Consider the following 22,694-nt stretch of genomic DNA (forward strand, 5'->3'; position numbering starts at 1 on the left):
TAACACAGTAGACTCCACCACATATGTAATATTGTGCATTTATTTACAAAGAGGTTAGAGAAACACACAGAATCCGGCCCCCCTGTGCACCGGGGAGTCACCATCGTCATAATAAATACAGTAATTTTTAAAAAGAAAAAAAATACTGGATTGGAATAGCTGAGGGTCATCCTGAGCTCCCCCCACTCCCTCTCATGGGTGGGGGGGGGACACAAGATAGAAGCCATCTCCCTTCCCCTCTTCTACTTCCCAGTCCTCCGTAACTGTCCATGGATAGAGGTAAAAGAGTCATTCTTTCCAGATGTTATCAACTCCTACTTGACCCTCAAAACCCCAGAATCAGTGCTCCTTCCCTTCCCAGGGCACTCTGCAGGCACCGTCTAGGTCAGCCACAGGGTCTCCAACCGGCTGCCAAGAGAATATCCTAGGGGTCCAGAGACACGGGATGGGGGGCACTTTGTGTATGAGGGGGCCATATCTGAGCATGGAGAGGAGGAATAAGAGGGCGCTGTGAAAGAAGTGAAGGACATCAAACAGGCTACGTGTCTAAACTAAAATGGGGAAATCCAAACCGAATTACCCCCTTCAGCATACCATAGTACACCCATAGTACAGATGAGGAAAGTGAGGTCCAGAGAGGGGGAACTTGCTTGCCCGCGGGCTGCAGAGCCAACAGCTGAACTGGGTCAAACAGGGCTCCTCCCTGACTCCTCCCCACGTTAGGGGGGGGGGGCCTTTTCAACCAAGCCTGCCGTGGATGGGGGCAGTGGGGGAGGGTCTTTGGAAAGCGAAAAAATGGTGGTCTTTGGAAGGGAGGTGTGGAAGGGTCAGTGATTGGGAGTGTGGTGGAACTGAGGCTATGAAAGGGGAGCCCAAGCAAACCNGGTCAAACAGGGCTCCTCCCTGACTCCTCCCCACGTTGGGGGGGGGGCCTTTTCAACCAAGCCTGCCGTGGATGGGGGCAGTGGGGGAGGGTCTTTGGAAAGCGAGAAAATGGTGGTCTTTGGAAGGGAGGTGTGGAAGGGTCAGTGATTGGGAGTGTGGTGGAACTGAGGCTATGAAAGGGGAGCCCAAGCAAACCCCCAAACTCACACTGTAGTCATGACCTTAAGAGAACCCGAGCGGAAACGCAGTATCTTCTTCTTGAGCGCGTGGGAAGCCTTGATCTTCACAAAGACTTTGGCGGGCCCGGCGGGCGCCCCACCACCAGCACCACCTCCCGGCCCGGAAGCCGCGGTGGCTGCCACCAGCTGCTGCGGCCACACGAGGCCACCGCTGCCGTCTGAGTCGCTGGATGCGGAGCTGAAGGCAGGCGACTCCCCCTCGCTGGCGCTCGATTCACTCTCCCCGTAGCCGCCGCCGCCGCCCGTAGGGCCCCGGCGTCCAAGGGGCCCCAGGCGCCCGGTCGAGCACTCGGAGTCGCTGCCCGCACAGCCGTAGAGCAACCGGCGCTGAGGAGCAGACGGAGAAGGGCCAGGGCCGGGGCCACGGGCGGCGGGGGCGCGGGGCCGGCCGCGGCGCCCATCGGCCGCGTCGATCTCGGCCGTGGAGCGCCAGCGGCGACAGGACCCCGCGGCCTGCGCGGCCAGCGTGGGTGCGGGGCCGCGGCGGGGCCGCGGCGGGCGAGGCTCTTCCCGCTCCGCTGTCGGGTACTTGGGAGGCCCCGCAGGGACCGCAGCGGCGCGGCCCAACAGGCTGGTCTCGGACTGGGAGCGCGCGGCCTTCCGAGCCCGGGGCGAGCCTCGGCGGCCCGAAGCCTCGGTTACGCGTCCGCGGCGGCCCGCGGCCCTGGGGCGCTCCCGGGGCGGGGACTGCTCCACGCTGCGGCCCCGGGTCAGTGGCGGCGCTTTGCGGCGGGCCGCGCGGCCGGGGAGGCCGCGGGTGGCCGCCTGTGCGCCCGGGATGTACTGGGCCTTCACCAGGCGGCCCTCGGCCGGGCTGTCCGGAGGCGAGGGGACAGCGGGCGACCCGGCGGGCTCCGGCGCCGCCTCCGACTCCCACGGGGAGGCCCAAGCCCGGCCCAAGGCGGCCGGGCTGGAAGGACGGCCCCCCGCGCGCTCCACTGGGGGCTCGGGCGCGGGCCGCGCGCCCCCGGGGGGCGGGGACGCGTCCGGCGGCCGCTGGCGCACGCTGTTCTGGCGCCGCGGGCCCCCGTCCGCGCCCCCGGGACTGGTCCGGGGCTGGCCCGCCCCCCGGCGGCGGCGCCTGCGCAGGAGCGCCGAGATGTAGCCGTCCAGGGGCCGCCCTGCTCCCAGCACGTCGGACGAGTCTGCCGGAGGACGACCGCAAGGCCGCGGGCTGCGCAGCGCCACGGCGTGCAGGGGGCTGGGAGTCAAGAAGGGCCCTGCTCGGGCGCGCCGCTCCGCTGAGGAGCAGGCCTCCGGGCCCGCAGACCCGGCGGCCGTCGGGTAAGGGGCGGAGAAGGACCGCGGCACTGGTGCCCGAGCTCCCACGGCCTCGGGAGCGCTGGGGCTGGCGTCTCCTAGGGGAAGGAAGCAAAATGTAAAAAGGAAGAGTGGGAAAGGCCCCCAAAGCCCTTTCTCAAAGGGCCTAAAAGAGGCATTTCCCCACTATTGTCCCACTCCCACTTAAAAAACAACAAAAAACCCTGCCCTCACCCCTTCCCTCATACCAGATTCACAACAAACTCTTCACAGCAGCCTACAAGAGCCTGAATGGTCTCTCCTGCCTCTGCCTCTCTGACCTCCATTTCTAACCCCTCTGCTCATAGGTCTGTGTGTATAGGGCGAGTGACCCCTGGATGCACAGGCCGGTCCAGCTCCCGCCTCAGGGCCTTTGCACTTGCTATTCCTGATTCCTGCAACGCTTTTTCCTCAGGACATCTGATTGGTCCACTTCCTTCAGGGTGCCATGCCACTCAGCTGGCACAGCCTCAATGATGCCCTCTCTGACCACATTTTGTGAAATTGTAACTACTCCCCCAACTCAAAGGGAAATGTTGTAGGTCCCTTCCCTAGTTTTTTTTTTTTCATTGTTCAAGTCACCGTCTAATACTTTGTATATTTTACTGACTGACTTGTGTGTTACCTGTTTTACCCACTAGAATGTCAGTTTTGTAAGGACGGGCTATTTCACTGCTGTACCCCTCACCCCAAGGATAGCACACAGCAGGGACTCAGAAATGTACTTGAATAAATAACAGCAGTTCCTGATTACTGAGAGGCTCCCATGTGCCAAGTTCAATGCCTTACGGCAGAGGATCACTGAATACTCAAAACTTCCTTATGAGGTAGGTGCTGTTATTAACCCCATTTTAACAGATGGAGAAACAGAGGACCAGAAAGAAAGAAATGCTCAAAAATTGCACGAAAGGGAATGTCCAGCCAGAATTCGAATGCAGGCTGGTCTGACACAGAAGTGGGTGCTCAAAACCATCTTCTCGCGGTCAGTTCCCTGGCTGTCAGGGCCCTGACCCCACCCACCTTACCTAGGGACTTGGGCCTCTCGCTGGCGTAGATGCCCCGGGGTTCAGAGGGACCCAGGCGTCCATAGGAGCCAGATCCAGAGAAGCCACTGTCGCCACAAAAGGTCGAGGGCGGTGAGTCGGGACCTCCTGTGGAGCTGGGGTCTTCATAGAAGCCTGGATTGGGGAGAAGGGGAGAGGCACTCAGGGGGGTCTGGCTGGGGAGAAAAGAGGAGACCGAGCAACAGAGACAGGGTTGAATCTGAGGGATGGGGGACAGTGGAAAACACGGGGGTGTCCCAGGCCGACCCTGCTCCCTTCACCCACGCTCACCCGAGCTGCGCCCGCTCTCCTGTTCCAGGCCCCCAGACTCCAGGCTCAGGTCTCCCAGCTGCTGGCCCAGGTCCCAGATGAGCCCGGGCAAGGCCTCCTGAGAGCATGGCGAGAGCAGGACGGTCAGAACCCACCCCAGCCCCGGTCCTCTGCAGACCGGTCCCCTATCCCTGGAGCTCAAGGGCTGAGTTTCACTTGGACGATGAGGCTCTGTCTTCAGAAGCATAAAAGCAGGACCTGAGTCCAGGATCCCACCCTCTGCCCTGCCCGGCAAGATCTCTGCACCTTCATCTCGTGAAAAAGCCATTCTGGGCTAACCCCAGCCCTTGCAAGCTGCAGCCACATCATTTCCTTTAAGATGCGATGCGGCCTCAGAAGGTCCCATCCCTGCCCCCTCCCCTTCTTCCATCTGTGCTCATGGCCCCTTAACCCCGATTAAAACGTCCCTCATTGAGGCTCACTTCACTTCCTGCTACTTCACTTCGCTGCTGAAAGTTGGCAGCCAGGACCTGGCGGGCCCCTTAGCCATCGGTCTGCCTTCTCCCAGCCCTGGACCCTTCCTCCTCAGATGCTCCCATCTTCCCCCACTGCCCCTTAGCCACCAGTGGAAAGTTCTTTTGCATGTCTTCCTGCTTGGGTCCTGGTGCAGACTGACCCTTTCCCATACTTGGATAAAATAGACTGAGACTCCTATGTCCTTGCTTTTCTCTTCAGAAAGAACCCACTTGCCTACTGGAAAGTCCTTCTGTGAGTCTAGCCTCAGTGGTACCTGAGCAACGAACCCTGGCAGTTTCCTTTGCCCCCAGGGACCACATCTGCCTCCTGCTCTGGCTCCATGCCCACCCAGAAGCCCACCCACTGCTCCTCATCCTCATAAAAAATTTCTGTTGTGTCTACCCTGGCTCCTTCTTGCTGCAGGGGTAGGGGGTGGTGGTGGAGGGGAGATCATTTCTTATCAGGTGTGACTAAATGAAGGTGCAAACGCTTTGAGAGGAGTGTGGCAGCGACTGTGGCTGGGAATAGGGGCCGAAACAACGCAGATGGGGTCTAAGCCACTAGAACTTAACCCCATGTTGGGAAATGGGGCCAGAGCCAGGAAGAGCCTCACACGGGTCTGGGTGAGGCCAGAGGTGGCGGCAGGCTGAGCTGACGGTTGACCCTCAGACAAAAGCGGCTTGTCTGGCCGGCGGGAGGGAGGGGAGGAGGGAAGGAGGAGGGGCTGGGAGGGCAGGCGCCTGGTCCTGCCTATTTAAGGCAGAAAGACTGGCCGGCTCCCTCCCAGACACCTCCCCTGCCCCCCAGCTTCCCAGTCCTGTGTCCGCTCTCCTGGGCCCCATCCTCCCCCTCCCCCCAGAACAGTAGCCCCCATCTGGGCTTGTTTATATGGCAGGAAAGTCAACAAGAGAGTCCACTCAGGACTCCAGCTCTGGGTGTGCAGAGGTGCTTAGGATGGCGTCATCTTTGAGCAAAACCCAGGAATGCAGCCGACTCGTGCAGCATCAGGGGTGGCTAAAAGAAAAAATCAGAATTGCCCAGATAACCGATGTCACGTGCCCCACTAATCAGGCCCCCGGCTCACGGCCCCGGGCAACTTGGCCTCTTCACTGTTCCCCCAGACACGCCAGGCACGTGCCAACCTCAGTGGCATGTGTCCCCCGCATCTCCTCCTGGCTCACTCACTCCCTTGCTTCATTCAGAAACTTTGCTTACCCCATCCCTTCTCCCACCCTCTTTCCGAAATAGCTCCCCCTGTCACTCTGCACCCCTGGTGCTCTGCCTTTTTCCCTCCGTAGCAGTACTGCCCTCCTGGCTTAAAGTTACTGGATCAGGTTATTTGCTTATTGTCTCTTTCACTGGAATGTCAGCCAGCCCCGGGAGGCGGAGATGCGTGCGTGTTCTGTTCACGGCTGCATCCTCCCCACCTCCAGTGCCTAGAAAGGTGCCTGGCACAAAGTAGGTGCTCAGGAAATGTTCGATGAAGGAATGAATGTGTGTGTGTGCAGCGGAATACTATACCACTGATAAAACGGAAGGAGGCAATCTCTGTAGAGAAGCATCACCACGATAGAGCGCTGAGAAGAGACAGGCAAGTAGAGACCTCCTACTCTCATGTACAGTATGAGTGTGGGTTAGAACTGGCCGGAGAGCGTATTAAAAGCTGAATCACTGGATCCCCCAGAGCTCCTGATTCCAGTCTAGGGGCCCCCCAAACTGCATTTCCAACAGCTGTCTGTGTGATTCTGGGCGGTGTTTCGAGAACCCCTGGCATAGTCCTTGGAACCTCACCCAAGGAACTGGAATTTGTAAAGAGCAAAGCAAAACCCTATGTTTTTGGTATGTAAGCTGTTCCTTTCAGCAGCTGCACTGAGAGGGGTCTGGAGGGACTCCCGAGGTGACACAGAGGTGACTTCAGGGGACAGGGTGCATTTAGGGAGCCAAGTGAGGGTTCAGGGGGCTGTGTGATGGAATGAGGTGGTCAGGGAAGCATAGCTTTGGAGCTTAATCGCCAGCGTTCAGATTCAGCTCTGGTGCTTCCCAGCTGTGTGACCTTGCAGGTTACTGCACCTCTCTGGGCCCTGGTGTCCTCGTCGTAGTGGGGAACCCCTCACCTCCCTCCCTCGTGCGGTGGTTCTGAGGGCCCAGTGAATTGAAACAACAGTTCCTTTTAAGCACTTCATAAATGCCAGCTTTTACGACTGCAATGAAAACCTCTGAATTTCTATCAAGGAAAATATTAAATCATGTTCTACTTGAGTAATTAAGATGCGATGTTAAGTTCCTCAGGTCGGATTTCAGTTCTCCCCCACTGCAGGGAAGGCAGGAGTGAGGGGAACAGAAAGGAGAGGCCGCCTTTGTGCCTGGACCCCCAACACTCCCTCCCCCGGTCTATGCGGAGTCTGACCTCATTCTTTGCAGCTGCAAAAGGATGAATCTGTGAAAGACCAGAAGGTCTTTGGTCTGAATCTGGCTCCCTGTTTGTTTGCCCGCAATGCCCAGTGCGTTTGAGGGCATCAGGCTAGGGCCGGTTTAGCATGAGTATGGTCAGAGCTCCCCTCCTCTGCCCCTAGACTGTGTCCAACTCCCTTTGTTTTTGTGAGGAAGTCCTTCTGCGAGTCTAACTTCAGTCCTTAGCGGGAGAGAACAGGACCCCCACCCCCTTCCAGAATTCTTGCCTATCTTTTCTGCGGTGCCCTGTTCCTGCATCCCCATCATTCTTATTAGAAACTAATGGAGCCTGGCTCAGTGTTCTTGCTACAAAGGGTGTATGTTCCTGGGCGGGGGTGGGTGGGAAGGTAAGCATGGTAAGACAGAGGCTCGGGAATGAGTAGAGGCCTCCGCCCCTCTTCAGAAGGACCGAGGAACCCCCAACACCAGAGGGGTTTATATTTAGCGCTTTTCAGCTCCTCGCTCAGTGCCGCTATCTCCTCCCGCTGCCTGCCACCGCCTCCTCCCTGACGCTGGGACGGAGCTTTGCCTGGAGACTGTAGGGGAGAGAGGCCTCTTACTACCACCTCATGGGTGGGGGGGGGGGGAGCTGCGGGGCAGAGGAGGGGAAGCTGAAGGGGGAGACTGAGGGACAGGGAAGAAGGACACGGCTTGCCCATCCCCGTGCCTTCTCCCTCTCCTCGTAGAGGTGGGAGGTGCCTCCCCAAGCCCAGCCTGCTGGGTGTTAGGTGGGGGGAGCTGGTGAAGGCCCCCACAATGCGTCTCTAACTTTGGGAGGGGGTGGGGCCTCCCACAGCTGTTTCTGTTTCCAGAGAAGAATGTGCAGGGTCCCACTCCTGGGCCGGGGGAGGGGCTGGGCAGCCTAGGAGTCTGGCTTCAGTCCCCTCCCTAGTCCCCAACTGAGGTAGGGGCAGTCGAGGTCAGCGGCAGAGTGAGCCCCCTCCCCCGTCACCTCGGCTCAGGTTTCCCCAAACGGGAAGCTCTGACCACCCACAGGCTTGGGGATGGGATCTGCAAGGGGAGCTGGGGTCTGGGGCCTGGCGGGCTGGGGGGAGGGGAAGAGACAGGGACAGGGACATAGGGCGGGAAGAGAGAGGTGCAAATACACAAGAAGTGAAGAGCAAGGAGGCAGAGAAACAGAGAGACACTTTTTAAGAGAGACAGAGAAACACACAGCAAGTCCCAGAGATTCGGGAGGAAGAGTGTGAGGATCCCGGGAAGAGGTCGGGAGAATCAAGAAATGACGAGAGAGGGAGAGGGAAGAATGACAAGAGTCATTCTGGAGACTTCTACCTCATCTTCCCCCGTTAGAGCACCCAGGGAGTCCAGAAGTCAGCCCCCCATGCTGCCTCTCCCTGCCTCCTCTTGGCTTAGCCAGGGCTGGGACCAGGTAGGAGAGGAGGAAAAGTGTCACAGGAGGGTCAAGATCACCATGGGGTCCTCAGAAACTGTGAGCTTCCTCTCAGAAGTCAGCCCACCCTCCATCTGGCTTCCTCTGGAGATCACCAAGCTCACCAGGACTTAGGAGAGCTGGAGCCCTGGCAGCCAGGGCTCAGAGTGGGGCATGTTCAGATCGCAGCTGTGTGACCTTGATTGAGTCGTTTGCCCTCCCCGAGCCTCAGTTTCTTTCTCTGTAAAATGGGGACTACCACCCAAGCTACAGGAAGACAACGCTTGCGGAACACTGGTCCCCGGGCTTGACACGTACTTGGAGCCCAGAAGGATTTTCTTTGGGGAAGGGGAAAAGGGGACGGGGCCTTGTGCATCTCCAAGGGCTCCAGCATAGGCGATACAGTCCCCTCTTTCTCAGTTTGGGGGGTGGGGAGGCCACATCCCTCCCGCCACCCAGACTCCAAGATCTGCAGCCCCACCCCCTGCCCTTCGCCCCTCCCTTCCCCCCACCGGGACCCGTGTATGAGCGTCTAACCCAGACAGACGGACAGACAGACACAGATGGGTGCGGAGGGACGGATGGACAGGCGGCCCCTCACCAGCTGCTCTTCCAGGGCCGCTGCGGCCCGACGCGCTGCCGCCGCATCTTCATCCTCGTCGGCGTCCTCCTCGTCCTCGGCCTCGGCGCCCCCCATTCCGGGCTGGGCCAGCCGCAGCGCCTGCTGCACGCGGTACTCCTGCCTCTCCCGTAACCAGTGCAACTCGCAGAGCCCGGCCAGGCTGCCCTCCAGCCAGCCCCGCAGCCGGCCCCGCTCGGGGCTCACCGGGAACGAGAAGGCCCGGATCATGGCTGCGGCCCCCCGCCCCAGCCCAGCCGGGGCCCGCGGCCACCCCTCTCCGGGTCCCACCTCCCCGCCCCAACAGCCCGCCTGCCCGCCCGCCCGCTGGCCCGGCTGTCACCGTCTCATCTGCATAGGCGCCCGCCCATTGGGCCGCCCACCCGCGCCTTATCTTCATGGCCACGCCCCCGGCCACACAGCAACGGTCGCCTATTGCTCGGCCTTGCACCCGCCCCTCCAACACGACGCATGCTCGCAGCGGCCTACTCGCAGTGCTCTCAAGCGGCCTTGACACGCCCCCCGCTAGCCAGCCACAGGTCCATAGCCACGCCCCCCAAGCGTCACAATGAAACAAGCTGGGTCTGGCTCCTTTGTCATTGGTTCGTACCTCCCCAGTCCCGCAGCTGGTTCCGCCCCCTTGTGGGCGAGCTCCGGCTACCATTGGACTGTCTAGCCGGAGGGGAGGAGGTGTTCTATAAATAGAGAACGGGTTCAAGAGACAGCTTGGCAGATGCCCCTCTCCTCAACCCCTCGAAACCATGAACAGGGAGAGAAAAAGATTAGAGGGTCGAACCCTGATTTTGCCTCCTCTTCCATGAAGACTTCCAAGACATTCAGCTGTGAAACGAGAGGGCCAGTCTAGCTAAGATCAACAATCTCCCATAAAATTATACTTGTAAGCGGGGCTGGCTTCAACAGGGTGCGACCAGCTTGGTTTTAATGATCTGCAGTTCCTGTCTTGAAATTCTTAATTTTTGAACTAGGGCCCCCGCGTTTTCACTTCTACATTGGGCCTCGCAAATTGTGTGGTCAGTCTTGCTTCTCAGAGTATAAGATCAGTTATATCCCAAGTCCTGGACTTGTAAGACACTGGGTGGAAGGTTCTGTGATTCGACCACAACAGAATCTAAGGGTCTTTTGTCTGCTAGATGCTGTGTGTCTCTGCACTGGCCATTCTACCATTCCAGGGGTCTTTATTCTACGTTCTAAGAGGCTTTGTTCTCAGCCTTCTACTTTGCAGTGTTCTCGACGTTGTATGGTCCTAAGAGCTTGAGCTTGACACTTGTTTCCAAGGTTCCCTCCTCCTTCTCGGGGCTCCGCGAGTGGGGCTGGCGCCCCCTCAGGCGGCCAGCCTGTGTCACTACACGGAGTGTGCGTTCCTACAACCTTCAAGGAGATCTAGCTCCAATATTGATCACCATTTCTCCGAAAGACAGTCCTTGACTCCTTAAAAACCAGGGCTCAGAAGATCATATGAGAACCCTCCTTTTTAAAGAGTGACCTTCCAATAGTGAGCTAGAGGGGCAATAGTAGAGAATGAGAGCAAGGGCCCTCACGAGTGAGCCCCAACTCTGCCACTTTCCAGCTGTGTGACCCTTAGGACACTTGCTTAACCTCCCTGTGCCTCAATTTCTTCATCTGTATAATGGGGTCCAGAAGACTGGCTTACCTCACAGAGCTGTTATGGGGATTAAGTGAGATAGCTGTCAAGTGCTTGGAGTGGTACCTCCCATGTACGAAGAACCAAGCAAGGATCTGATAGGTAAATAAATAAATAAATAATCAATCTAGAGTCCAAAGGAGAAAAACAAGTCTGGACTTCAATAGAGACAAACTTTACTCAATCCTCATCTTGTTTAAGACAGACCTAGACTGTCATTAATGACCTTAATTTTCCAACACGGGGAGCCGATTGGGATTGAAGAAAAGGGGGTCTGGGGAGCTTGTTCTCAAACAAGGTTGCCTCAATAGTCAGGGGCGACGTCAGGATCGGTTTTTCATCCCTGCTGTTTGCACGAGACCCGTCGAACCAGCTGCTGTGTAAACTATTGGATCGCAAACTGATTTAGGAGGCTGGTCAGCCGGCATTTGAAGATGAGTCTTCCTGGAAGAAAAATCAAAATGGCTTGAATAAAGAAACAAGAGCCCTGGCTGGTGTCGCTCAGTAGATTGAGCGCGGGCCTGTGAACCAGAAGATCGCTTCGATTCCCAGTCAGGGCACATGCCTGGGTTGCAGGCCATTTCCCCGCAGGGGCCAGTTCCCAGCAGGGGCCAGTTCCCAGCAGGGGATGCACAAGAAGCAACCATACATTGATGTTTCTCTTCCTCTCTCCTTCCCTTCCCCTCTAAAGATAAATAGAATATTAAAAAAAAGAAAGAAAGAAGATCAGGATCTGAGGCGAGGGGGCCGCCCGTTGACAGGGTTCTGAGAAGGAGGTGAGGAGAGACCCTTGGCTGGTGAAGCCAGAACAGCAATCCTACAGGTTTCTTCATTGGCCTCTCGATGTCCTTAGCGATGATGACAATGCTGACAGAGCTTCTGGAAAGGACTGTGCAGCGTCGCTTCCAACCACAGCCCACAAGTCCCTCCCCTGACAGCCCCCAACCTGTGGCCCAAATGTGGTCGGAGGCCACATTGAATCCTCGGAGATTGCTCTGGTTTCTTGGTCCAAGGCTTCATCTGGATCCTAATGAATAAGGACGTCACAGTCATCCTGAATCTCGTGTCTGTGTGATTTTCAGCCTCCATAGGATTCAACAGATCTCTTATGTTGGTGAGAAGTTGGAGGTTTGAGAGGAGAAGGAGTGATATGTGGGTATTGGTAGAATCAGGGGGCGGGGTTGAAACTGATAAAGGCTCACAGGATTGGCAAGAACGCAGCAGCCAGTCCGGCTGGTAGATAATACCAGCCAGTGAAATCCACACATGGAAAGTATGCGTCATAGCAGGCGATCCAGGCCTCATGGAGAAAAGTTTGATTTTCTAAAGATTTTATTTATTTATTTTTAGAGAGGGGAAGGGCGGGAGAGAGGGAGAGAAACATCACTGTGTGGTTCCCTCTCACGTGGCCTACCACTGGGGACCCGGCTTGCAACCCAGGCATGTGCCCCAGCTAGGAATTGAACCGGCAACCCTTTGGTTCGCAGCCCGCGCTCAATCCACTGAGCTACACACCAGCCAGGGCTCTTACTTACTTGAGTGGTCAGAAAGCAAATGTTGATTAAAGATGGAAAACCAAGGAGAAGATGCAGGGACAAGACTGGGACTGTGAGATGAGTCACAAGAACAGCCATTGCACCAAGAGAAACGGTCGGCAGTATCAGTTGACCTGGGATGTGTAATATTTTGATATCTGGAACACCTGGGTGTGAGTTCAGTGAGGATGTGGTTCTTGCCATTCAGGTTAATGCAGTGTCATTTACTACATTAAAGGTTCAGTGATGCCTGGCTGGTGTGGCTCAGTGGATTGAGCACAGGCCTGTGAAGCAAAGGGTCACCAGTTCTATTCCCAGTCAGGGCACATGCTTAGGTTGTGGGTTCGGTCCTCAATTGGGGCACAGGTTGGCTAATTACCTGAGGGTCCATCTGGGTAAGAAGAGGTGAGGAAGAGCTAAAGATACCAATAACAGACAATACTCTGAGTTACAGCATTCAGTGAAAAAACAAACAGCAGTTTACGACGGTGTCTACTCTGCACTCTCGTTTGTGTTTTGTTTTTTCTATTTTTTTGAGAAAGAAACACAACTCCAGTGAAATTTATTACATGGTAGCACACAATAGCATAGAGAGGAAAGACACTGCAAAAAGTAGAAAGCCGCCCTGGCTGGTGTGGCTCAGTGGATTGGGCACAGGCTGTGAACCAAAGTGTTATTGGTTCGATTCCCAGTCAGGACACATGCCTGGATTGCACAGGCCAGGTCCCCAGTAGGGGGCGTGCAAGAAGGAACCGTACATTGATATTTCTCTCCCTCTCTTTCTCCCGCCCTTCTCCTCTCTAAAAATAAATAAATAAGATGTTAAAAAAATAGAAATCTGATATTTAAAATATCATTTTGCCTTTAAAATGGCATTTTATTTTCTTGTGCACAAAAACAGCACAAGATCACCTCTTCTTTGTAAAAATCTTCACAGGCATTAATTTTGTTCTTTTTAATCTTATTAATATCAGAGAGAGGATAAGAGGGAGAGAGGGAGAGAAACATTGATGTGAGAAACATGAATCAGTTGCCTCCCATATGCACCCCATCGATTTTTTTCTAAGATTTTATTTATTTATCTTCAGAGGGGAAGGGGAGAGGGAGAGAAATATCAATGTATGGTTGCCTCTCGTGCGTCCCCCACTGGGAACTGGCCTGCAACCCAGGCATGTGCCCTAACTGGGAATCAAACCGCGATCCTCTGGTTCACAGGCCTGCGTTCAATCCAGAGCTACACCAGCCAGGGCCCCATCGATATTTTCTCTCCTACTCTTCCTCCCTCTCTTCCCCTCTCTCTAAAAATAAAAAATAAAAGAAAGCAAAGAAGATGTTAACCCAGAAAAGTGGGTGGTATCAGAAGGTAGAGAGAGAGGCTTAGGTTTGACCATTTTATTTACAGCTGAGAGGTCTTGGACTAACCGTATCCCAACCAACCACAACACTGGGGTCCTTGATGGAGAAGGTGGGAGTGTTGCAGGGGCCAGAGGTGTGTTAGAAGGCCCCGTGTGATGGGCTGGAGGCTCTGGACAGTGGTGTCATAGCATGTTAAGGCAGTTTCAGGAGGGGCATGAAAGGACCTATGGCCACTGTAAGTGGTTCAGCCTCCGAGATGCACCCTAGGTCTGTTGCGTTGGAGGCCCAGAGAGAATAAGGAACACGGGTCAGTGCAGCTTGACTTTCCCGGCCAGAGCCAGAGGTGGATGGGTTACTTTGGGGCTGGGGCGGGGGCGAGGTAGGGGTGGGGAGGAAGAGTAGTGGCCCAAGATGAAGGGGAGCAGGCAGGGACTGTGAGGAGTAAGTTCTCTCATACACGTACAAGGTTAACATTCCAGATTGACAGGACATCCCCTCTGAAAAGATTTACTGAAGTAGTCTGAGTGAGAAACCGCTGGGCAGTAAGGGACCTAACGAGACAGCGTTGCTTAGACAAGGGTAAACTGCGTGGCAAATCATGGCATCTCATCAGGCCATCGCAGTGTGCTGGGGGCAGGACTGTGACATACCACTGGGTGTGGGGTGGCCCCGGTACCTGCTGAAAGGGTGACAGCAAGCCCACTCATGGGCATTGTCACTTTCCTGAGGGTCGGGGGGTATTTTCAGGCAAGAGAAGAAAATCTGCTGCAAGGGAGCTGTCGGGGAGACAATCTAGGCTCGTATTTCTTTTTTTTTGTTTTAAAACTGGGCAGTCTCAAGTCCAGTGTCCTTTTATATTACCTACATGTGTCTCTATCAAGGTTAGGTTTTGTGGTATCTGATGGCCCTGCAAAAATGGACATTTTGTTTGTTTCAGTTTTAAGTTGTAGGTAGGGTGTTGTGTGGATTCGATTTTGTCTGCCGTGGCATCCTCACGATGTTGGACTAGCTCATGGAATTCTGTAATTGGGGCCTTCCCCCCCCACACACACAGTCTCTAATTTCTGATCTCAGGATTAAATTTAGTGGCCGAGACAATGTCAAGGATCAAGGTCTGAGTGATCTTTCCACACAAGATTGTTTAGAGGGGAAGGGAAGGAGAGAGGGAGAGAAATATCATTGCATGGTTGCCTCTCGTGCGTCCCCTGATGGGAACTGGCCTGCAACCCACGCATGTGCCCTGACTGGGAATCAAACCGGGATCCTTTGGTTCGAAGGCCTGCACTCAATCCACTGAGCTACACCAGCCAGGTCTCCACACACTTCCTGGCCTGGCTTTGGAGGTGGATTTGTCTCTGTTGTCTGGACCTTAGATCAGTTCTAGAGGGAGAGAAATTCAGGATGGGACATTCCCCACTAGCGTTAGCTTGGATTACGCCTCGTGGGTGTTCTCGTTCATCTCCATCCTCATTTCCGAGGCTCCTTCAACTTCTTCAAATCAAAGAGCTGCAGTTCCGGAACGGACCAGCAGGTGGACTCATCGATATAACTGGGAGGATACGAAGAGAAAGCTACAGGGACCAACTAGCCTAAATTGGCTGCTAAACACGGACCTTTTTACCGGGCTCGAGGAAAAGTCTTTAAGATGTGTAAGTCTGAGTGTGACCCACGTGTAAAGAGAACATGCCTGGTGCACGCTCCCACATCACTCGCTCTCAGCTGTGAGACCGAGAGTCTGGCTGACCCTGGGGAATGGGGGGGGGGGGCGCGGGGGGCGGGGGTCAGATGTGGAGGGGTGTTCCCTGTGCCTAAAACCTCAGGGATTAGAAGTCAGCTCAGAAGACTAGTTCTCCCTGGCCCCCAGGCTCACTGTGGGCTGCCCTACCCTTCTGGGCTCTCCATCCCAACCCTGCCCACTCTGGGTCATCACTGTTAGGGCAGGGACAAGTGTGTCTCTCCCTTGAATGGTGGGCCAGCTGAGAGCAGGACCTGGGGTATCTTGGTCACCACTGTGTCCCCAGCATCATCTAGCGCAGTGTGGCAAATGGACGAACCAGTGAGTGAGCACATTTAGTATGTGGAAGTCACCGCCTCAATTTAAAATAGCAAAATATCGTGTGTCAGCTTTATACTACAGACCAGACCTCAGCTGCTTGCATAGTCGTTATGAATAGTTGTGATTAGTAGTAACGGCACCAAATACGAAATGCATCAAACAAGCCGTGAGATTACTTGCTTTTCTCTAAATCCTCCATCCCTCTGTCTGTCCCCACCTCCCTGTCCAATCATGCTCCCTCCCTCTCCTCCATTTCTAGCTCTGTTACTCTTCCCTCTACTTCCCTGTATGACCTCCATACCTTCTCCACTTCTACTATCGCTTCCTGGCAATCCTCTGTATTATCCACTCGTTATTCCTCTTTCCAGAACTCCTCCCCATCTCTGCTCTTCCCTACCGCTCCCACCTCCCCTCCAGCTGGTCTGCTTTTTAGGCAGCCCTCCCTCCAGGCGCACAACATACCGATGATGCCAGAGGTGTGGCCAGAGGCTGAGGCCAAGGTGACAGAGATGAGTCCGTTTTAATCGTTGGAGAATTACCTTTGGGAATAACTCCCAGCACCTCCCTCATGCTCACCCCTGCCCCAGGCGTGTCCCATCCAGTGTAGGCAGCAAGTCACTTTCTCTAGAACAGTTCATAGCTGGGATGGTGTATAGGCCCCTCCCCGAGGAGGGAGGACAGAATCATGGGGCAGCTGGGGTGAGAGCATGGAGCCTCAGAGGACGCTGATGCGCTGGGCCAGTCCCTGCATCTCGTGGTCCTGCGGTGGAAGAGCCCCGCTGAGCTCCCTGTCAGCAGGCAGCCCTGGCCCGGGCAAGGGATGCTCTGCCACGAATTGCTCCCAGCGCGCGTCGTCACTCTCATGGGTGATATACCGCTCGCCCATCTTCCCCTCCAGCTCTCGGAGGTCCAGCCATGTCTGGTACTCCTAGGCCCAGGAAAACAGGAATTAGCTCAAGGGCTGCACCGAGGTCAGCCCTTGGCGACCCAGAGCTAGGTACCAATGAAGGTGAAGCCGTCACAACGTGCCCAGCCAATCAATAGAGAGCAGCTCCACCGCCCTTCCACAGTCCAGCCAATGGGAGGCTCAGCCACATTTCCCATCCACCAAAACGCACCACACCCTTCACTACTGTGCAGCCAATGAGATCTCGTTCCAGCCCCGCCCCCTACATCACCTGTAACCACGGGTGGCTGAGAGACTTGTCCACACTGTAGCGCTTGCGCATCTTCACCTGCAGCAGGTTGTTGATGAGGTCTATGGCTGCGTGGGGAGAGAGACAGCTCAAGCCCTACCGCGCGAGGGCCAACAGGCCACCCCAGCCTACCTGCTGCCCATCCAGGCCTTCCTTCTGCACTGGCCCAGGCGGCTCTGAGGCCTCACCTGCGTCAATCACTCACCCACCCGTTTCCTCATTAAATCATAAATGTTTCCCTCCCACGCACGTGGCACACACATACTATCTCCTACCGCTGTTCAAGTCTCTACCTCAGTTTCCCCATTCTTATAGCGCCTTCATAAGTTTGTTATACACAGGCACACACAGGCACACCTATAATTTTTCACTTAACATTTTTCTTTAAGCTAACTCATGTTATGTGGAGTGGACAAAGCAGGTTGAAAAACAGCACGTGTGGTATGCTGACATCTGAGTAAAAAGGGGAAATAAGATAATTTATGTCCATATATTTGGTTGCCTATACGCAGAGTGGGGCCAAAGTAGGTTTACAGTTGTTCCTATGGAAAATAATTCAATAATTAATAAGATAATACAAGAATAAACTCTGTTTTGCATACTCGGGACTGTAAACCCACTTTTGCCCACCCCTGTCTAAGAGAGGCTTGTCATTGCCACTTGGCTTTGGGGAAAAATGGCAGATACAGGAGAGAGAATTTTCACTGGAGACCCTTTTATATATTTACAAATTTGAACCATGTGAGTATTTAACGTAAGGAAAAATCAATATAACTAGTCCTGGCTGCTGTGGCTCAGTGGAGTGAGTGCCGGGCTGCTAAACCAAATGGTCTCCAGTTCGATTCCCAGTCAGGGCACATGCGTGGGTTGCAGGCCAGGTCCCCAGTAAGAGGGCCCGTGAGAGGCAGCCACACACTGATGTTTTACTCCCTCTCTCTCTCCCTCCCTTCCCCTTTCTCTAAGAAATAAATAAATGAAATGTTTTTAAAAAACCAATACAATTTTGTGAATCACTTCACTTTTTAAGGTGACAATAAATGTATATAAAATGACAACTTCACATCACCCTGATCAATGGAAGCCCAAAGATCACCTGCCAAGCCCGCAACAAGAAAATGAAAATGAACAGCGTGAGCGGGTGGTAGTTAGTCACTGGCTTCCTGCAGAGCAAGAAGCCTTGGCCGAGACCAAGTCTCCCCGAGACCAAGGCTCATTCTGTGTGAAAGGGAGGATTATCGAGTATCAGGCATTCGGGACAAGCCAGCACTTGTCTGGGGCTCTCGCCGCGGTCAGAGGCCTTGAAGGACAAAGGCCTCACTGTGCAAGCCCCTCTGAGCACAGGCTCTGTCTACATGGGCGCTCTGTTCTGGTCAACACCACACTCAACTTCACTCACGCACACTTGCGTGATAACCTTACTGAGCGACTTGTGAGCAGGTCCGGAAGCCGAACTGCGGTATTACTTTGGGACCCGAGTCAATCCACATTCTCATTGCTTAGTGCTTACCTCTCTTAGATCCGCCACCAACTCTTTTTCTGCACCGAGTAACCCTCATGTCAGCGCCCCCACCTTGTTCCATGAGGTCACACCCCTCTAGGGTCTTACCCCTCCCGCTGTTCACAGACCACTCAACAACCTTCTCTTCGAATGATCCCTTCTCTCCAACTTATCTCGGTATTCCCAGAATCTAGTGCAGTCTGAACCAGGCACATAGTAGGAACTCAGCATGTCCTTGTTGAATGAATTCCCATACTGCCTCTAGTCCTGAGCTCCTGGCTGTAGGACCTGTCCCTTGTTCTAACTTCTTCAGGGCTTCTTATCTTAGCCCCGCCCTTGGCCCACCCCCATCCCTGGCTCCGCCCCATCGTTGCTTGCACCAGGACTTAACTTTCCCAGGCAAGTGCCCAAGGCAGGGGCCCAAGTCACAGGGCCCAGTGCCACTACCTGGCTACGACAGCAAAGCCCCTATCTGCAGACACCCTCAAGTTCGCCTTGGTCCTGACTCTCTTTTCCTTGGGGCCCACACTTCTCTGCACCCCAGGTTTCAGGTTTGACTTTGGTCTCCAGGCTTGTAGTGCTTTTCCCAGACAGCTTCAGAAACCCTCCGTGGCCCTGCTCCCCTCTAGCCATGCCTCTAAACCAGTCCCCTGTCACTGAACGTGCCCCCAGGCCCTAGTCCCTAGTCTAGCCGGCATCCAGCCCTTTCCTGGTCGTAACCCCAAAGACTACAGGTCCTGGCTAACACCTTGGGAGGATGCGCCCCTCCTCCTGGCACCCCAGCCATCTGGCCTCCTCAGGTCCAGTCTCCCTTCTAGTCTGGTCCTAGACAGGCCACGCCCAGCTTAGTCCCCAAGACGCCAACCAAGAGGCTGTCTTAGTGCTTCTGGGCACTCTGTTTCCAACCCCCATAACGCAGCCTAGGCCTGAGTCTGGGGCCCTGATTCTATATGTGTCCCTGAGTCCATGCCCCAAAGTCCCAGGGCCACAGTGCTTCTTCACAGTTTAAAGGATTTATCTCCCCCCGCAGCCCCGCCCCATGTTTAGGCTCCACCCAGGCAGCTCCACCCCTCTCGTGGCCCCGCCCACTCCTTCCCGGCCCCGCCCCAGATCCCTGCATACCTCCTGCGGAGATGCAGCTCCAGGGACAAGCCGGGTACATGAAGGCAGCGTTCTGGATCTGGTCGTTGATGTCCTCATCCTCATTGAAGGGGAACGTCCCACTGAGGCTGACATACATGATCACGCCCACTGACCACATGTCCAGCGAGCGGTTGTAGCCCTGGTTGAGCAGCACCTCGGGCGCCAGGTAGGCGGGCGTGCCCACCACCGAGCGCCGGAATGACTTCTCACCGATGATGCGTGCGAAGCCGAAGTCACAGAGCTTCACCTGCCAGGGTGAAGGGCAGAGGGTCTGTAAAGGTGTTGAGGATGCACACCCTACCCGGTCTCACACCCCCACCACAGTTCTCTAGAGCAGGGGTGTCAAACTCATTGTCAGCCGTATCAGCCTCACGGGTGCCTTCAAAAGGCCGAATGTAATTTTAGGAGTGTATACATGTAACTAGTCCTTAACTAGGGGCAAGGAGCTCGGTAGAAACAAGGTGCTGAGCGAGATAAAACAAGGTGGATGGTGGTCGGCCAGCAGGCCCTGTGTTTGCTGCCTATGCTCTAGAGAGCATCAAATATTGGTTCGAATCCAACCTCCTCCACTCACTAGCCAAGGGACCCCTGGCAAGTGACTTCCACTCTCTGTGCCTCAGTTTCCTCATTTGTGTGAGGAGGAGGAGCATGCCAGCACCTGCCTCAATGGCTGTCATAGAGGTTCCATGAGTTAAACCATCTAAAGCTCACAGGACAGCCCAGGATGGTGTGGCTCAGTGAGTTTAGTGCCGGCCTGCAAACCAAAGGGGTCGCTGGTTCGATTCCTAGTCAGGGCATATGCCTGGGTTACAGGCCAGGTCTCCAGTTGGGGGTGTGCAGGAGGCAACCACACATTGATGTTTCTCTCCTTCTCTTTCTTTCTTTTTTTTTTTTTAAAGATTTTTATTTATTTATTTTTAGAGAGGGGAAGGGAGGGAGAAAGAGAGAGAGAGAAACATCAATGTGTGCTTGCCTCTCGTGTGGCCCCCACTGGGGACCTGGCCCCCAACCCAGGCATGTGCCCTGACTGGGAATCGAACCTGCGACCTTTTGGTTCTCAGCCCACGCTCAATCCACTAAGCTACACCAGCCAGGGCTCTTCTCTTTCTCCCTCCCTTCCCTTCTCTCTAAAAATAAATAATAAAATCATCAAAAATTAAAAATAAAGTTCACAGGACAACAAGAGCCCAGCATGCTCCCTGCCACTGTACCTGTCATATGGAACAGGTCTTATGTAACCTCCACATGGCTGTTTTCTCTTTCACACAATGGAGATGCTTAGAGTCCCTGCCTGAAAGGGTGGCTCTGAGGATTGGAAGAGTAAACCCACATCAAGAGTTAGGTACAGTGTCCGGTGGAGAGGGCCTCTCAGGAGAAGGACCTAACTTCTCCCAGCCTGTCTTGTCGTCTGTATCGGGCATGTTAATAGCAGCCTCCTCTCCAGCTTCCCTGGGGATTAAAGGGGACTGGGCAGGTGAACTGCTGATCAGGGTATCAGACAGCAACAGGTGTGTGCCCAGCTTTCCCTGGCTGGTGGAGGCAGTCTAGGGTCATGGACAAGCTTTGGAGCCAGCAAGACCTGGGTTCAAGGTCCCGCCCTGCTGCCTACCTCTGTGTGGCCACCTCTGTCCATGTATTGTCTCTCCCCTGGTCAAATCCTCCCCTGGCTTACTTACTATTGCTCTTCGGTTAAAGTCCAGAGTCCTAGAGGCCCCAAGCCTCTGCTGCCTTCAGAAGCAGCCACACCCCAACCCTGAATGAGTGATAGCCACAGTACTCTTTCCCGAGATCCTTTTCCTTTGAATTTTTAAAATTTATTTAGAGAGAGGGGAAGGGAGGGGGAAACAGAGGGAGAGAAACATCAGTCGGGTTGCCCTCTGTACGCTCCCTGACCATGGACCAAACCGGCAAACTAGTCATAAGCTCTGATGGGGAATTGAACTCACAACCCTTAGGTTTGCAGGACAGCATTCAACCAAATGAGCGACACTGGCCAGGGCAGATCCTTTTTGACAGGCCTTGGAGATCTTGTCCTTTTCTAAGGTCCACCCTTTTCTACAGATCTTATAATGAAAAATTATTCAGCCATAAAAAATAAATACCCTTGCAAATATTAACTAAGTGAAAGAAGTCAGTTACGAAGGACCACATGTTACACTATTGTATATTTCATTTGTATGAAATGTCCAGAATAGGCTAATCCACTGAGGATAATGTTTTTAAATTGATGGCAGTGATGGCTGTACAACTCTACGAATACACTAAGCGCCACTAAATTGTATACTTTAAAAGGGTGAGTTTGCCCTGATTAGTGTGGCTCTATCATTTGGGGATCATCCCATAATGCTAAAGGTTGCCAGTTCGATTCCCAGTCATGGCACATGCCTAGGTTGCAAATTCAGTCCCCAGCTGGGGTGGTGGGGGGCGGGTATGAGAGGCAACCACTCAATGCTTCTCTCTCCCATCAGTATTTCTCTCTTTCTTCCTCCCTTCCCTTCTCTCTAATAAAGAAATAAATAAACATTTTTTTTAAAATTTGATTTCACCATTTTTAAAAAACTTTATCTCACTAGTTTCTTTTTATTTTTTCTTTCTGTTTCATTTTTTTTTAATGTGGCTACTAGAAAATGTAAAGTGATAACTACGGTTCCCATTAGATTCTTGGTGGATATTATTACTCAGAAGCAGGGTTTCTTGCCCTGGCTGGTGTAGCTCAGTGGATTGAGTCCGGGCCTGCGAACTAAAGGATCACGGTTCGATTCCCAGTCAGGGCACACGTCTGGGTTGCAGGCCAGTTCCCAGTAGGGGACACACAAAAGGCAACCATACATTGATATTTCTCTCCCTCTCTCCTTCCCTTCCCCTCTAAAGATAAATAAATAAAATCTTTCAAAAATTACTTAAAAAAAAAAAAAAGAAGCAGGGGTTCTCAAGCTCGCCATTTAGGACAGGATAGCCCTTTGCTACCAGGCTGTGCTCTGCCCAATGTGCTCTGCCCAATGTTTAGCAGCATTCCTAGCAGTGGGGCAACCAAAAATGTCTCCAAGATTGTCACATGTCCCCTGGGAGGGGTTGCACCTAATTGCCCCCAGATGTAAAGCACTGCTAGAGATGAACATTTGGGGGCACGGGGATGGGGGTCTCTCGGTTTACCCACAGACCCCACCGCTCCAGCCTGAGGAACCTGGCACGCAGCGGGCACACGGTGAGTTTTGGTGGACTAAAGCGAACCTCTGGCTTTCGGAATGCAACAAACTACCTGACCGTAAACTGTGGATAAGAAATCAAACACTGCACAGGGATGTGGCGGGGCTACATGAGAAACGGTAACGAAAGGCCCTTCAGCACTGGAGGCACTCAGAACACTGCAGCGGTTACAACCGTCGCCCCTGACTCTACCCCTAAGGAGAGGGGTGTCTCATCACCTAGTTAGGAGGTCGTCAAGCTGTTTTCTTTCTTTTTTTTAATTGTCATTATTTTTAAGATTTTATGTTTTTAGAGAGGGGGAAGGGAGGGAGAAAGAGGGAGAGAAACA

The 22,694-nt window shown here is 54.1% G+C and overlaps 2 protein-coding genes across 4 annotated transcripts in view; both read right to left on the reverse strand.

Moving 5' to 3' along the window:
• Window positions 1-22: 22 nt before the first annotated feature.
• On the reverse strand, window positions 23-8,983 carry DACT3 (dishevelled binding antagonist of beta catenin 3). Of its 2 annotated transcripts, none has more exons than XR_005068402.1 (5): window positions 8,695-8,983; window positions 3,758-3,854; window positions 3,449-3,601; window positions 909-2,482; window positions 23-710 (listed from the first exon to the last, which is right to left on the reverse strand). XR_005068402.1 is itself a non-coding variant. In XM_037059153.1 (5 exons), exons 1-4 carry the CDS (start codon window positions 8,941-8,943, stop codon window positions 1,089-1,091), a joined length of 1,893 nt encoding a protein of 630 aa, XP_036915048.1. In that variant the 5' UTR covers window positions 8,944-8,983; the 3' UTR covers window positions 23-851; window positions 1,050-1,088. The 2 variants fall into 2 exon arrangements, 1 of the variants encoding a protein (XP_036915048.1); XM_037059153.1 differs by having other exon boundaries at window positions 23-851; window positions 1,050-2,482.
• Window positions 8,984-15,815: 6,832 nt separating this feature from the next.
• PRKD2 (protein kinase D2) overlaps window positions 15,816-22,694 on the reverse strand; it is a 32,361-nt gene continuing 25,482 nt past the window's right edge. For both annotated transcript variants that reach the window (XM_037059166.1, XM_037059175.1), the window contains exons 17-19: window positions 19,139-19,406; window positions 16,501-16,586; window positions 15,816-16,250 (exon numbers count right to left, since the gene is read on the reverse strand). In XM_037059166.1, the coding sequence (XP_036915061.1) occupies window positions 16,038-16,250; window positions 16,501-16,586; window positions 19,139-19,406 (567 nt within the window). In that variant the 3' untranslated portion in view covers window positions 15,816-16,037. The remainder of the gene's footprint in view (window positions 16,251-16,500; window positions 16,587-19,138; window positions 19,407-22,694) is intronic.

Source organism: Sturnira hondurensis, unplaced genomic scaffold, assembly GCF_014824575.4.
Source record: "Sturnira hondurensis isolate 20B ecotype Veracruz unplaced genomic scaffold, ASM1482457v3 Scaffold0001020, whole genome shotgun sequence".
Lineage (NCBI taxonomy): Eukaryota > Metazoa > Chordata > Mammalia > Chiroptera > Phyllostomidae > Sturnira > Sturnira hondurensis.

Excerpts from the sequence above, each read along its gene's own strand:
- DACT3 (XM_037059153.1), bottom strand. The coding sequence starts at position 8,943 with ATGATCCGGGCCTTCTCGTTCCCGGTGAGCCCCGAGCGGGGCCGGCTG. Across the intron at positions 3,855-8,694 it reads CGGCCCTGGAAGAGCAGCTG|GAGGCCTTGCCCGGGCTCAT; the intron begins GTGAGGGGCCGC and ends CCATGCTCTCAG. Across the intron at positions 2,483-3,448 it reads CGAGAGGCCCAAGTCCCTAG|GAGACGCCAGCCCCAGCGCT; the intron begins GTAAGGTGGGTG and ends TCCTTCCCCTAG.